A 16,326-nucleotide genomic window follows, 5' to 3' on the forward strand; every position below is an offset into this window, starting at 1 on the left:
GCTCCTTTCACTCAGCATCAGTTCCTGTAAGTCCTTCCAGGCCTCTCTGACATCTTCCTGTTCATCATTTCTTATGCCACAACAGTATTCCATTACATTCATGTACCATAATTTATTCAGCCGTTCCCCAGTTGATAGGCATCCCCTTGATTTCCAGTTCTTGACCGCCACAAAGAGAGCTGCTATAAATACTTTTGTACATGTGGGACCCTTTCCCATTTCTATGATCTAGAAGCACTAGTGCTGGGTCAAAGGGTATGCACATTTTTGTGACCCTTTGGGCATAGTTCCAAACCACTCTCCAGGATGGTTGGATGAGCTCACATCTCCACCAACAATGAATCAGTGTTCCAACTCTCCCACATCCTCTCCAGCATTGGCCGTCTTGTTGTTCTGCCGCCTTAGCCAGCCTGATAGATGTGATGTGGCACCTCAGAGTGGTTTTGGTTTGGGACTCTCTAATCAGTAGTGATTTAGAGCATTTTTTCATAGGACGACAGATAACTTTAATTCCTTCCTCTGAACCCTGCCTGTTTATATCCTTTGACCATTTATCAACTGGGATGAAGGTGGGATTTCAGAGGCGACAGGAGGAAACCAGGAAAAAATAAAAACAAAAATCCAAACCAAACAATCTGTCCCTCCCTTCAGAGAGCGGACAGCCTGACGGGTACAGAGGCGTATACAAATCAGAACACACTAGATAGATTGTAGAATAAATGGGTGCGTCCTTGGAGTAAGTGAACCCCGCTTCCGGGATGCCACCACAGAAGAACCAGCCCGAGCCTGGGGGACCTGGAACTTCAGGGGCGGGGCGGAAGGACGGCGGAAGCAGGGCGGGGCTCCGGGAGCTAGGGGGCGGGGCGCCAGGCATGAGGGGCGGGGCCAGCCCAGAGGGGGCGGGCCTGGCCTGGCCCTGGGGGCGGGGCCAGTCCGGGGGCGGGACCGGCGCGAGTGGTGACGACTTCCGCCTCCATCCGAAATCTCCCGCCTTTGAGAAGCGCTGAGTCCTGGTTCTGAAGGGAAGGGGTCCCGGCACGTTTAGGGCACTTGGGGCTGCCGCAGGTAACAGCTTCGCGTGAGGGTCTTGGGACGCGTTTCCTCTTTCCACCCTGTGAGTAGGTTGGCTTTGTTTCCCCGGGTCCGGGGAGTCCCGGAGTGTGTGCCGGGTCCCTGCTTCCCCTTGCGGGGACTGGGCTTGAGAAGCGGGGCTGGTACTGGGGGGCCTGGGGGGAGAGGGAGAAGCTTGTGCCGGGTGAGTGGTGCCTGGGGGGCGGCGCGCTTCGCCTCCCTGGGAGCTCCACGTCTGGGAAGGTCGAGCTCTGGAATCTCCATGCTTGCGTCCCTCCCCATCCTGTACCCCCCCCCCCCCCCTTTACCCTCTGGGGGCCATTGAGAGTAGCAGGACCTCCGTCCGGGTAGGGAGGGCTTGAAAACCGGGGGTGTGGCGCCCGGAGCCACGGCGTGACTGGGTCGGGTCACAGGCAGCAAGTGTGGCCGGGAGGGCTGCGCTTGAGATCCGGTGAGGCCATGGTTTGAACACCACCTTCTGCACTTAATAGCAGATCACTTAACCTTTGCTAAGTCAGTTTTCTCGTGGGGCTAATCCCGATTGTAGTGTCCCCTCTTTCTCAGTCGTTCTGGATCCTTTCTGACCTCACTTGGGGTTTTCTTGGCAAAGACACTGGAATGGTTTGGCACGTCCTTCTCCAGCTCGTGTTAGAGAGGAGGAAAGTGGGGCAGATTGGGTTCAATGACCTGTCTGGGATCACACAGCTAGGAAGTGTCCGAGGCCACATTCGAACTTGGGAAGATAGGTCTTCCTGACCTTAGGTCTGACACCATCCACCGGGCCATGGTGGTTCAGACAGAGTGAGAAGTGACTGCGTCTCTTTATCAATTTATATACAGTGGCAGCATGAACCAAGAAGCAGTTGTGTCTCTCCATTTATATACCGTTCTTTCATGATCTATTTAACAATTGGATTTTACATATGTCGTGTTTAATTGTTTAGATTTGACCTTGCACTTTTAACGTGACTAGGTATTGGATTGTTTATCCCTGTCAAAGGTAATATATGGTCAAAACGACTTGTAAGTCTGTTCCCTTAGCTGAATAAAGTAAAAATACCTATGATTGTGGCCAAGCCATTTAACTTTTCAGTGGCCAGCTGTTCTGTGTAGGTGGAACAAGATTTCCAACCCAGAGTTCTCCACACTAATGAAAGCACATTTCGAGACTGAAAAAAAAGAGAAAAGAAAAGGAAAAAGGCACCTGTTTCATAAAGTTGTATGTAAAGCAGTTTGCAAGATGGTATAAATGTTAAATGTCATTGATTGGCACAGATTTTTTAAGTGAAATTGATGGGCCACTGCACTCCTCTTTGTCCTCCTACTCCTCATAATAAACATATATGTCTGTAGTTCTGTAAGGTGTATAGTGTATTTTTCTTACAACAGCTCTGTTAGGCAGATAGTATAAGTGTTGATAATAGCCAACATTTACTTAGGGACTACTATGTGCCAGGCACTGGAATAAGTACTTTACAACTATTATCTTATTCGATGCTCGTAACTACTCTGGGAGGGAGCTGCTATTATTATCCTCATTTTACAGTTCAGGAAACTGAGGCAGAAAGAAGTTAAATGACTTTCTCAGGGTCACACAGCTAGTAAGTATCTGATTGGATTTGAATTCAGTCCAAGGGAGAGCTGATGATCACCTGAACTAAGGTGACAGCTTGGAGATGGATAAGAAACATGGTGTGGAGGTTATCAACAAGCAATCATCATGAGACATATGTGAAAACCAGGCTTATTACAAGAGAAATGAACGTGCATGTGGAACCCAAAGAGTTCAAGTCTTTACAGAATGTATAATTGGTAGAATTCCTTACTCTGAGACCAGTAACACATACCTCTTAACATGTATGTTGGTGAAAATTAGGAACGCTCCTCAAGTGGGCAAAGTTGAAAGCTGTCTTGCTATATTTTCAACTAATCTTTATTTATTTATTTATTTATTGCTTAAGTAACAAAGATGCAGTTTTCTGGATCAAGGAGAAAGAAACTGAGTCTGGCAGGGGACCAGAGAGGTGCTTCCTATCCTCATAGCCTTCAGTTCTACCTACAACCTCCTTCTGAAAACATATCTTTGGCAGAGTTTGAGAATCTAGCTATTGAAAGGCTTAAACGTGAGTGATATTTTACATTGTAACTGTTTAAGCAAGGTAACTTTGTATGTTTAAGTAAGGTAATTTTGGATCACTCATTTCTTTGAAATTCAGGTACATGTTAGCCCTGAATTCTAATTTACCACAACTGTTGACTTGAAGTGGGTTCTGAAATGGTTAGTACTGTTGGGAAGGATAGATAAGTTACTTCCTTTCTTTGTTTTTTGAATTTTAAATAATATTTTATTTTTTTCCCAATTGTACATAAAAACACTTTTTAACATTTTTTTTAAATTTTGAGTTTCAAATTCTCTCCTTCTCTCCCCTTCCCCCTCCTTGAGAGGGTAAGCAATTTGATGTAGCTTATTCATGTGCAGTCCTACAAAAGAAATCCCTATATTAATCATATTGTGGAAGAAAACACAAAAACAACACCAAAAATAAAGAAAGCAAAAAAAAAAAGAAACCCAACATGCTTGGATCTTCAGACTCCATCAGTCTTTCTCTGGAGGTGGATGGCGTTTTTAATCTTGAATCCTTTGGAATTGTCTCGGATTATTCTGTTGCTGAGAATAAATTAGGATCATTGTAGTACGTTGCTGTTACTGTGTACCATGTTCTCCTGATTCTGATCACTTCAGGATAAGTTACTTTCAAAGAGCCATTGATTGCTAAGTGTAACAGTTTCTTCATGGCAATCATTTTGATGACTTGGTGTCTATATTTCTGCATTACCATGGTATATCAGTTTATGTAGCTATGGGAAATTCTATTTGCTTCTGACGTCTAATTTATGCCTCAGAAATGAAGTACTCTACCTATTCCAGAATACAATTTGGTACTATATCCCCAAAGCTATTAAACTGTGTTTACTCTTTGACCCAGAGGTAGTACTACTAGATCTCTACCCCCAAAGAGATGAAAGAAGAAAAGGACATCATGTATAAAAATTATTTATAGTAGCTCTTTTATGGTGGAGAATAGCTGAATATGTTATAGTGTGTGAATTTGATGAAATACTATTGTATAAAGAGTATATTTTTAGAGAAACTTGTATGAAGATTGAAGTGAGTAGAACCAGAAGTACAATTTATTAATAACAGTAACATTGTAAGGACAAAGAACTTTGAAAGACTTAACATTGATCAATGCAATGACCAATCACAACTCCAGAGGACTCATGATGAAATGTTATCTACTTTCTGACTGAGAAATGATGGATTCAAGGAGTAGATTGAGATATCTTTTGGGTGTGACCAATGCAGAAAATTATTTTTTCTTGACTGTGCATATTTGTTACAAAGGTTTTGTCTTTCTTTTTCAGTGGGGAGTTGAAAGGAAGAGCAGGTAGATTTTCCTTAATTGGGGGAAAAATGTATTGTCATGTTTGAGCTTCATGTGCTAAATATAGGACATGAAATGGAGAGAGAGAAATTGAATTTTACTATGAATTTGAGGAGAGAGATGAACTCACCAAAAATATACTTAATTGTTGCTTTTTCTATTATATGTGTAATTAGTTATAATAGGGCTAGGTAAAACAATTAAAGATTTGTTTCCCTCTTAATATAGTTTTTTAAAAGCCCAGATTACTAGATTATTCTCTCTTTCTTTTTCATTTTTGCTGTAATTTTTATAGTGCTCAAAATAGTTGAAAATCTTGGTGTGACCTACCTGAAAGGGTCTGAGCAGTACCAGAGTAAGCTGGAGAATGAGATTCGAAGACTCAAATTTTCCTACAGAGTAAGTACAAACAAAAATTTGTTCATTCGCATCAATTGTTATATAACCAAGTCTTCCCCCATCCCTAAAAACTTTCACTAGATTCTACCATCCCCTCAAACTGTTGTCTCTTTTACATTTATCTGCCGAACTCGTAGGGGGAAAACTGGCCATGCTCATTGCCTTCTCTTTCTCTCTTGCTCAATCCTTTGCAGACTGACTTCCTACTCAGTTTACCATTGAACTGAAGCTGCTCTCCACAACTGATCTGAGTTACAAATTCTGATGGTCTTTTCTCAGTTTGTATCTTTTTTAGTCTATAAGCATTTGAGTCTATTGATCATTTTCCCTTCTTAGGTACTCTCTTCTCTCTGGATTTTCCTTATACTCTTCTATCTTGTTTTATCTCCTTTCTGTCTGTCCTCTTGATCACCATCTTATTTGTAGTCCCATCATTCTCATCCTTTCGCTTATCTGTACGTGATCCTCAAGGCTATGCCCTTTTCTCTCTTGTCTTCTTTAGCCATAGCCTATCTTGGTGACTTCCTCAGCTCCCATGGGTTTAAAGATCAGCTCTGCAAAGATGCCTCCCCTAACTCTCCACTGAGCTTCAGTCCAGTATCACCAGAAGTCTAGTGGACATTTCAAACTAAATGTCTTGGAAATATCTGAAACTTGGCATATCAATCAGTCGCCAAATCTTACCATTTATACTTAGACTATTTCTTGAATCTGACCCCTTCTGTCTACTCACACTACTTCCATAATTCAGGCCCTTATCATGCCCTGCCTAGATTATTGCACAGCCCTCCCTCACTCAAAACAAAGTCAAGTGCAAGTCATGCCATCATTTCTCTGACGGCATGGTCTTCTTCAGCAACAAAGGACAAACACAACAATATTGCAACAACTTCCTAATTCTTCTTCCTGCTTTAATTCTCTCCTTACAAACTAGGACATGGTAATTTTCCTTAAGTGTAGAGCTGACCATATTACTTTCCTGCTCATTAAACTCCAGTGGTTTCCTGTTGACTCAAGGATAAAATACAAATCTCTCAAGGTTTGGAAGCCCCTCTCAGTTTGACCTCAGCCTTTCTTTCCAGCGTCATTGGACACTGTTCTCCTTTTTATACTCTTATGATCCAGCCAAACTGTTTTTGTCTGGTCTTCACAAAGAACATTCCTTCTTTGATCTCTGTACCTTAGTTCTGGCTATCTTCCATGCTTACGATGGACTTACTTCTTACTTCTGCCTCATAGAATCCCTCTTTTTCTTTGAAATGCAACTCAAGGACCTTCTACTATATGAAACCTTTCCTTATTCCTCCACAATAGCTAGTGCCCTTATTCACAAACTACCTTTTATTTAACTAGTTTATATTTTTTTTTACGTTTATTATGTATATGCAATATCTGTCAACATGCATTTATAGTGGCAAGCTTTTCACTAGGCACTAGTAGGAATAGAGATATTAAAAAAAAGAAACAATCTTTATATTCTAATGAAAGAGAAAAATACATATACAAGTATAAAAATGTATATACTTAAAATACATATGTAAGCATAAAATATATAGCTATAAAGTACAAGCATATAAGCATAAAAGTATATATTTATGCTAAATAGCATTGTATTATGCATTATTATTTTATTTTTCTCCTCCACTGGATCGTATTGTTTCTTTTTTAAATATCCCTATCTCTCCATTATTATATGTATTTTCCCCCTCCATTACAACATAGAGATTGTTTCTTTTTTTATATTTCTGTACCCACTTGTGCCTAGTGAAAAGCTTGGTACTATACGTATATATTGATTGCTATGGCAGATTGATACAAATTGTGTTAACTGGATCACTGAATAGCTGTTGGTAATATAAACATCATTAACTGCTTTATTGGCCGTTAAGGTTATTTTGATGTATTTATTTCGCTACAACTTTTTTCAGTTTTCTTTTCAAATTCTCTTAATGAAGATTCCATTTGGAAAGTTTAGTATTTTTCTTTTGGCTAAGACTATGGGGAAGGTTGGGTTGGATGCATATGCTAAACTCTTCTATTCATGTTCACAAACCTGGGTATTAATTTTGATCTTTTCCTTCCATATCCAATTAGTAGTCAGATCCTATTCTACCTCTTTGATATCTTTTACATCTGTTCCCCTCTCCTTATTCTTGGTGCTACCATCCTAGTACCCTTCATTATCTAGTTTTGCAGTAATGCCCTAATGGTTTTTCCATCTCTGTTCTCTTCCTTCCCAACTCTCACAAGTCATCTTTCATACTTAGGCCAGCTCAATCTTCATATGCACATCTGTTTGTTATCTCTTCGTTCAAGAGCTTTCAATAGCTCCCTATTTCCCCTCAAATAAGGTTCATACTCCTCAGCCTTGCATTCAAGACCTTCTGCTATGACAACACTCTATGCTTCTACACTCTGTTGTATTCTTTGCTCTTGCCAACTGCACCATTCATTATCCCTTGTTTACTCTTCATGTCTTTTCGGTAATTCTCGTTTTCCCTAGAGCTGAGGTGTTGTCTGTCATCCATCAGTTCAAAAGTTCTTCCTAACTCAAAATCAGCAGTGATCTCTTTGTTTATGAACATACCCTTATATATATTTCATGTTACATATATTTTTTAATGTGTCAAAAGCCCTTGAGGGCATAGACTTTATCTATTTCAATCTTTGTATTTCTACCAGCTGAGGTTTCAGTAGGTTGTGGTGGTTCAGTAGTTTCAGTTGTGTTCAGCTCTTTGTGACTACATTTGAGGTTTTCTTGACAAAGATACTGGAAGGGTTTGCCGTTTCTTTCTCTGACTCATTTTACAGATGAGGAAACTGAGGCGAAAAGAGTTAAGTGACTTGCCCAGAGTCACACAGCTGGTAAGTGCCTGAGGGCAGATTTGAACTCAGGAAGATGAGTCTTCCTGACTCTTGACCTGTTACTCTATCCACTGTGCTACCTAGCTACCCCATGTAAGTTGTAGGCACTTAATAAATCTGTATTCAAAGTTGTTAAAGTTTAACTTTTCCCTTACAATAATAATACTTTTTTATGGTGATGTTATGTATTTCGTTTAATTCCAACCATTTTATTTAATTTTACCTTTTTTAGGAGAGTTGGTAGTGGGATCACATCCTGTGAGTTCATTGCTATAAGGTAACTTCCAGTGAGGAAATTTGCCTGTCCAAAGTCAGTTGTCAACTTTCTGTGATGTAAACATTTTAGATAGTTCCTTGGGGGCATCATGAGGTTAAGTTACAGCGTCACTCAGCTGATGTATTTCAGAGGTGGCACTTGGTAGAAGATAGGTAAAGCAACTGAGACCCAGAGAGGTTTTGATTTTCTCAAGATTAGTAAGCATCAGAGGTGAGGCTTTAACCTAAGTTCTTTTACTCCAGAGAGTTATTTGCCCCACGCCGAACCTGATTTGCTTTATTTGGTTTGTATATCAGTAAAGGCCCAGATTTCTTGGCCCTCTGGCAAAATGATAGAGTTTTGTGCCTTTGTTATATTACCCTGGAATCCTTCCATGTTCCTATTTATGTAAAAGCAGTCTCTTTAACCTGAACGAGGCTTTCCCAGGTCACAAAATGATAGGAAGATAGATTTAGATTTGGAAGAACTCATCTAATTTAGCCCCCTCATTTTATGTGTGAAGGAACTGAGGCCCAGGAAACTTGTCACACAAGTAGTAATAAGTAGCACAGCCTAGATTCAAACTTAGTTTCTTTGACTTCAGACTCTAGAGACAGCTGCCAGTGGGGCAGTGGATACAGTGTTGGTCCTAGCGTCGGAAAGACTTGAGTTTAATAATACCCTCAGGTAAATGTTAGGTCTGTGACTATGGCAAGTCACCCAACTTCTGTCTGCTTCGGTTTCCCCAACTATAAAATGTGGTTAATGGTAGCTTGTATCTCTGAGGATCTTCTGTGAGGATCAAATGAAATCATATTTGTAAAGCACTCGACACAGTGCCTGGCACATAGTAGGTATAGAAGTAAAGTGAAACAAAGGAGGTTATATTTATAAAGATAGTTTTAGGTGTTTAGTTCAGTGCGTGCCTTAGTGTACAGAATGTTGGGCCTGGAGTCAGGAAAACCTGAGTTCAAATCCAGCTTCTTATTAGCTGTGTGATCTTGGGCAAGTCACTTAACCCAGTTTGCCTCAGTTTTCTCATCTGTCAAATGAACTGGAGAAGAAAATGCAAATCACTACAGTATCTTTGCCAAGAAAACCTCAAATGGGGTCAGGAAGAATCAGATATGACTGAACAATAATATGGGAAGTTTAATAATCCTTGTTTCTTTTCCTCCTTTCCTTAAATATAGCATCCTTTCCATTTTACTACCTTGCCTCTTCAGGTGGACTTGTGTCCTTGGGGAGTGGAGGAATAATTGAATTGCTCCATGGTTTACTATCATGAGAAGATAAATATAATATCTATTTAGCATTCACTGAATACTTTTTCAGTCAGAGGATGTGTGAGTTTTGTGGACTTTGAAGTTTTAATGTCTTCTATTGCCTCAGTACTTTTTTATTCCTTTAAATTTTTTTTCCTGATTAACTTAAATGCTTGTTATTACATTGTAGGAAAGTTTAGATGATGAATTTGATGCACGAAGAAAGGATCACATATCTCACTTCATCTTGCGTCTTGCTTATTGCCAGTCGTAAGTATGCAATGATTATATATCTGACTCATGGATTTCTGTGTAGTTCATATTGGAGTTTGAAATCTTGGGGAATAGGTTGGTATAATGACAGTTGAAATGTTATACTGTGTGTAGAATTTCCTAGATCAGTGTTAAGTAATCTCTAAGTCCATTCATGCCACAAACTGAGCATGGATCAACGTCAGTAGCCCCAGCTGTCTGTCAAGGCCTATGCTGGCTACGAGAATCCATAGCCAACTTGTGCTCCCCTCTGTACGAGAGAGCGTTGGCAGTCAACATGTGATCAGCTGTCTTCTGTCTCTACTCCAGGGTTTGCATTCCACACTCTAGCATGCTCAGAGGAAAGGATTTGGAATGTTGGCATGTTGCTTTTGAGAGGTGCTGCTCTTTTAAAGATAGAGTTTGGCATTATAGCAATTTTATAAGTAATATTCCACAATTTTAAAATGAATCAGAATTTTGGATTCCTGGTCTTTACCCTTCATCTATAGGTTTCTTCTCTTTGAGTTCTGAAATATCAAAATAATAGAGTTTGAGTAAAAAGGGATCTAAGGGAGCATCTCAGCCAAGCCCCTCATTTCTTTTTTAATAGCTAAAGAAATTGAGATTCATAAAGATTAAATGACTTGTCCAAGGTTACAGAGCTAATTAGTAATAGATGGATGACACTAGAGCCTAGATAATATAGATCTAGTCATAGATCTATAGTTGAAAGGAACCTCAGTGATTATCTTGGTGAAATCTTTCCATTTATAGATGAGGAAACTCACCTGAGATCCAGGGAAATTACGTGACTTGCCCAAAGTGATATACGTAATAAGCATCAGAGGCAGAATTTGAACTTAGTTCTCTGATTACAGAGTTAGTGCTCTTTGTATTGTAGAAACAGGAACAATGCTCCTGTTCTCTGGGTGGCCTCTCCTGGTGATCTTCTTACCCATTTTTAAAACAATAAAATCATGCCACTGTCAGTGATTCCTTATTGCTTATTATTAATGAATTTCTTAAAAAATAGTTTGGTGTTTTTTGTATCCTTCTGAAACATGAAATGTAGCATATTGGTATATTTGAGGGGTTTAGTTGAGAGTGGTAGCAAAGTTGAGGGAAGATGAAGATGTGTAGGTAAGATACAGATGAGAATTAGGGACCAGGTAAGTTGAGGGGTGAAACATGATGCTGAGCACAGATATTTAGTAAATACTTGTTGGTTGAGAATTTAGCATCATTGTATTGTGATTTCGTACAGTGGATGAGACTGATTTTATTAGCACAATTAAATGAATTAAATACTATGAGTCTATTCTTGGCTTATATTGGTCATGGGTAGAAGAAAATAAAAATTGGAAAGGGGTATGTAACGTGTTGGAGAGTTTTGATAATATTTTCCCCCAGATAATATTCCCTCAGATAATGTTTTCCCTCATTTTCCCTAGCATACTTTAGAAAAATACCAAGGAAAGCCCTGTCACTCAAATGTGATATGAACTTTTTCTTAATTTTAAGGCAGATATGTCAGTGTTTAATCTTTTTCTTATAATAGTGCTCAGATAGGCACAACCATGATTATAAAATATTGTTAAACTTTACAATAAAGTAAAACTCTTGCCTTTTATTAAGTCAGTAGTGCCACCTAGAGTGAGAAAAAGTTAGTCTTTTTTTACCTAATATTTTCAATATTAATGTCATTCTGTTTCATGTTCTTTTGATTCATAGATTGGCTGGAAGATGATCTAGAAAGGTGTGCAAATGAATGTGAGGGAAATTACTGGGAGATTCTTCTTACATGGCAATCAGTGGTCTGATTGTTTTGAGCTTGTGTTTAAAAGATGCTCTATTATGGCACCTTGCTTTAAACTGTGGGTGTGAAAATTTCTATGAAAATCATACTTTTATAAATTGATTTCCTGAGAGTAGTTTAATATTTAAAGTAATTATCTAGTGAATTATTTTTCTAAATGGATCAATTCTTTTGTGGTACAAATACTAATTTATTTACTTTGTGAATTAAGGGGTTGCTTTTTTTTGTACATTAGCTTAAAAAAAAATTGAGGCAGACCTGTACTTACCTAATATTATGACTTTATAAAGTATAATACTACAGATAAAACTTTTGACTTATTAAGAAATCCCTAAAGAAAATGTAACTCTATCATGTCATTTGTGATATGCTTTAGAATATCATACTAAGTATTTGGAGATGAAGTCTAATCGTTTAATCACACCATATTTACTTCATTAGTATTTAGTAATTTGTTATACCTTATAATTAGTAAAACCAAATAAAAGAGAATCCTTCTTATGGTGTTTAAAATTTTTGTCATGTCAGAAACAACATAAAGCTGTGGAAATATTAAATTAAAATTCTTTAGTAACTGGTAAGATATCTTTTCTAGAAATTTTTAAAATAATAACTCCTCCATGTCCTTCCCATCCTGCCCCATTTTAGTTAAGTCAAATCACCTAGCATTATTTATTGCCTACTATGTGCCAGGCACTGGGCTAAGTGCACAAGACCAAAAATGGCAGGAAATAGCCCCTTCTTTCATGAAACTCACAGTCTAATGTGTGAGGCAACATGCAAACAACTATGTACAAATATGACATGTACAGAATAAATTGGGCGTAGTTTCAGAGGCAATGGGCTAAGATTAAGGACAGGCTTCTTGCAAAAGGTAGGGCTTTAGCCGAGGCTTGAGGGAAGCCAGGAGGTAGAGACAAGGAAGGTGAGTATTTTAGATGGGAGTAAGGATGGACAGTCACTGAAAACAGTTGGAGTCAGGAGATGACTGTCTTGTTTAAGGAACAATAAAGAGGCCATTGTCACTGGATAGCAGAGTATGTGAAAGGGAGTAAAGGTAGGTAGGGATCAGGTTATGAAGGGCTTTAAAAGACAAACAGGATTTTATATTTCATCTTAGAGATAAGAGGAAGCTACTGGTGTTTATTGAAAGGGGGTGGGGCAGGATGGGGATGATATGGTTAGGGGATCTTTAGGAGGATCAGTTTGACAGCTGATTGGAGAATGTAAGGAATATGGGGGAGTATAGAGATACTTTAGGCAAGGAGGCCAATCAGTAGGCTATTTTAGTAGTCCAGGTGATGAGAGTATGCTCAGAATTAGGGTTTAAAGTAGTTTTATTTTTCCCAGGAATGCTTTATTTACTTAATTTAGAACAATCAATTTTTTACACCTACAACAATCTCAGAATTTTTTATTTTGGAAAACTTTAATTTTGATATTTGGTAAGCTTATTGTCTTTATTTTTAAGAACACATCTAATTTTCACTGGCTGTCTCCCTGAAAACATCCTATTTGTATTTGGTTAATCTTCTTATATGCTCTTTAATGAAAATCGCCAAGAGTTGTGATCTTTGGGTTTGTAACCTATACTTCTTCTTCTCCGTCTCAGAGAGGATCTCAGGCGCTGGTTCATTCAACAAGAAATGGACTTGTTTCGATTTCGATTCAGCATTCTGCCTCCTGACAAGGTCCAGGGTTTCTTAAAGGATAGCCATCTGCAATTTGAAACTGTAAGAATATTTTAATAGTTTTATTTTCTTTGTACCTACAGTTGTGATTTGCTTCTTCTTTCAGTACATCAGGGAGCTTCTATTTCGTCACTGTGGGTATGTTTTCTATAGACTCGAATCACTCGAATCCCAACACTAACCAGGTCAGTCATCATGAATTGCTGGGCTGAAAAAAATCCATCACTTGGTTACTGTTCTCTGTGACCTTAGGCTTATACTCAGATGTAAGACATTCAGGTTATCTCTAGGCCCACCCTCCAACTCTTAACTAGGTGGCACAGTGCATAGAGTACTAAGCCTGGAGGTCAGCAAGAATGATTTCCTGAGTTCAAATCTGGCCTCAGACGCTAACTGAGTGACCTTGGGCAAGTTACTTAGCCATGTTTGCCTCAGTTTTCTCATGTGTAAAATGAGATGGACAAGGAAATGGCAATCCACTTCATTATCTTTGCTAAGAAAATCCCAAATGGAGTCATGGAGAATCAGACATGACTGAAACAACAAATGATCTAAGAGACCTTACATGGTTTTGAGAGCCCAAGGATACCAAGCCTTGGAACTGAGGACTTCAGTGAAGAGGATTTTTTAATTTAGAGAGAGGCATCTGGGGTTATAACCAAGGGTAACTTAACAGCAAAGATAAGTATAATTCTGAATTAAAAAAAATGGACACAACAAATTGAAAGACTTTCAGGTATTTGTGACAAAAACAGCAGAACCTGAGGGAGAATAAGGGACTCAGTAAGGTCAAATTGTTTACTTCTTATATGTAAAAATGCTATCAGTACTCTTATGACTGTCATCATTATTTGACTAGTTTGAAAGAAAGGCTTGGGCTTGTGTATGATGGGGTGATTCTAAAAAAATAAAACTGTAGGGAGAGATAAGGAGTTATTATCTCATATAAATGAGGCATAAGAGGAAAAATTGATACAGAAGAAGTTGGTAGGGGATGGATGGGTAGTGCTGGAACCTTACTCTCATCAGGAATGGGTTAAAAAGGGAACAACATATATATCTAGAAGGATATAAAAGCCTTCTACATTCAGAAAGAAATAAGAGGTCAAGGTAGAGGGTAGGGGGAGAAAATAAGGGAGGAACTCTTGGAAAGTGGGTAGGTTAAGGAATAGGAGGGCAAGGTAATGCAGAAGTAAAGCAGAGGGTAAATAGGGTGAGAAGGATAGTGACGAAAAATAGGATGGAAAAAAATCACAAGTAAGTATAGCTTAGAATGTGAATGGGATGAATTTACCCATGAAATAAAATGAATAGCAGATTAAAAATTTGAATTTAACAATTTGTTATTTTCAGGAAACGCTATAAAAATGAGAGATACATGTAAGAATAAAATAAAAGGTAGGAGTAGTAATTATGATCCCAGACAAAGTTAAAACTGAAATAGATTTAATCAAAAGAGAAAAATAGGGAAACTGCACTTATGTGTCAGCAACATTATTCAATACTGTTTTAGACCATTTAAAATAACTAGACAGTGTAAAATACTTGAGAGTATACCTGCCAAAACAGACACAGAAATTATATGAATATAAACATAACACACTTTTTATACAAATAAAATCAGATTTAAATAATTGAAATAATATTTGTTGTTCATGGGTAGGGAAAACCAATGTAATTTAAAAATGACTATTTTACCTAATTTATTTATTCAGTGCCATCCGAATTAAATTACTAAAAATTATCTTGCTGACTTAGAAAAATAATAAGTTTTTTTGAAAGAACAAAAAGTCAGGAATTTCAAAGAAACTAGAGGAAAAAAGATGCAAAGGAAGCAGCTTTAGCAGTATCAGATCTTAAACTGTATTATAAAGTGAGTGCATTGTTGAAGTATAAAATGGATAATTTCTATTATATTAAATTAGAGTTTTCTGGTGTAAATAATACCATTGTAGCCAAGAATAGAAGGAATGCAGAAAATTAGGAAAAAACTTTCATAAACAGTCTCTCAGGTAGGATGTGTTTGGGTTGGAATATTGCTGTGGTGTAGGAAATGATGAGCTGGCTGATTTAGAAAAACATGGAAAGACTTGGACTTATGAAGAAAGATGCTATCTACCTTCAGAGAAACAGATGACAAATGGAAATATGCATAATATGATCTTACATTTATATATATGAGTGTATGTGTGTATATATATGTATATATATACATATGCATGGGTTTATATTTATAGATATATATGTATATGTGTGTTTAATTGTAACCGTCTTGAGGGCAGCAGTGAGGGGGGGTGAGGGGAGGAGGGGGGTAGGGAAGGAAAAAAAATAAAGTAAAAAATGCATGACAGAGAATAAAAAAAAGCCTATGAGGAAGGAGAGAAAAGCTAGGTAGCTTTGAAAACAATGTGTAGCATTTATTATATAGGTTTTCTAGAAATGCAAATTTATTGTTTTATATTCAGTCCTCTCTTATCTTCTGCTGTGTATATGGCAATGTCCTTTTTTTCTTTTCTTGCTTTGTATTTAAGTTTAGAATGAGTAAAATTTACAAAAAAATAAGAGAGGCCTAGTGGACAAAGGGTTTGAATTTTTCAGTGTGTATGTATCAGATTTATTATGTGTTTGCGAGTTGATTGCTGTGAATGTGAATTTTAGATTTAGGATAGATATTAATGAGGCAAAGTAATATAATTTTCTTATTTACAAAATATTTTAATTCTGTATATTTTATAGTAGTTGCCAAATCAAAGGAGAAATCAGCTGTTTACAATGTACAAAATCTTGGATGTGAGTTAGGGGTGATGTCCCTCCAGGTCAGAAGTTCTTTGTCTAAGCTTATTTTAGTATTTTGATAATTATATTTTAGTGTAATTGGTTTCTTTTGTAATCTAATTTATTTTTTATGCTAAAAAAAACCCCAGCTTATTCTGGGAAGGGGTCTATTGGCTTTCTTCCTTGGAAATGTATTTTTCTGTTGTCTTAATGGTGAACACATGCTTACAAGGACAGCTGGTCTAGGTATATGATATATTTTATTTTTTAATCTTTCCTTAATTATCCAAATATATTCCTCTTCCCTCTTTGACTCCAGAGAGCAATTTGTTATAATAAGAATGTAAAATAAAGTAGGGGGAGAAACAGTTCATCAAAATTAAATGACTTGTCAACCTGTTTTGACAGTATACGTAATGTTTCATTTCTGTAGTTGCCTACCTCAGCAAAGAAGGGAGGAAGTGTATTTTTTCTTAACTTCTTTGAG

The 16,326-nt window shown here is 37.7% G+C and overlaps 1 protein-coding gene across 2 annotated transcripts in view; it reads left to right on the forward strand.

Annotated features, from left to right (window-relative positions):
* Positions 1–901: 901 nt before the first annotated feature.
* Positions 902–16,326, forward strand: part of PRIM2 (DNA primase subunit 2) — a 369,300-nt gene continuing 353,875 nt past the window's right edge. The window contains exons 1-5 of one of the 2 annotated variants that reach the window (XM_072642540.1): positions 902–1,065; positions 3,033–3,194; positions 4,813–4,916; positions 9,493–9,572; positions 12,986–13,106. In XM_072642540.1, coding sequence (XP_072498641.1) covers positions 3,041–3,194; positions 4,813–4,916; positions 9,493–9,572; positions 12,986–13,106 — 459 coding nt within the window. In that variant the 5' untranslated portion in view covers positions 902–1,065; positions 3,033–3,040. Of the gene's footprint in view, positions 1,115–3,032; positions 3,195–4,812; positions 4,917–9,492; positions 9,573–12,985; positions 13,107–16,326 lie in introns of both variants that reach the window. The other variant, XM_072642541.1, reaches the window with a different exon arrangement.

Source organism: Notamacropus eugenii, chromosome 2 (assembly GCF_028372415.1).
Source record: "Notamacropus eugenii isolate mMacEug1 chromosome 2, mMacEug1.pri_v2, whole genome shotgun sequence".
Taxonomy (NCBI): Eukaryota; Metazoa; Chordata; class Mammalia; order Diprotodontia; family Macropodidae; genus Notamacropus; species Notamacropus eugenii.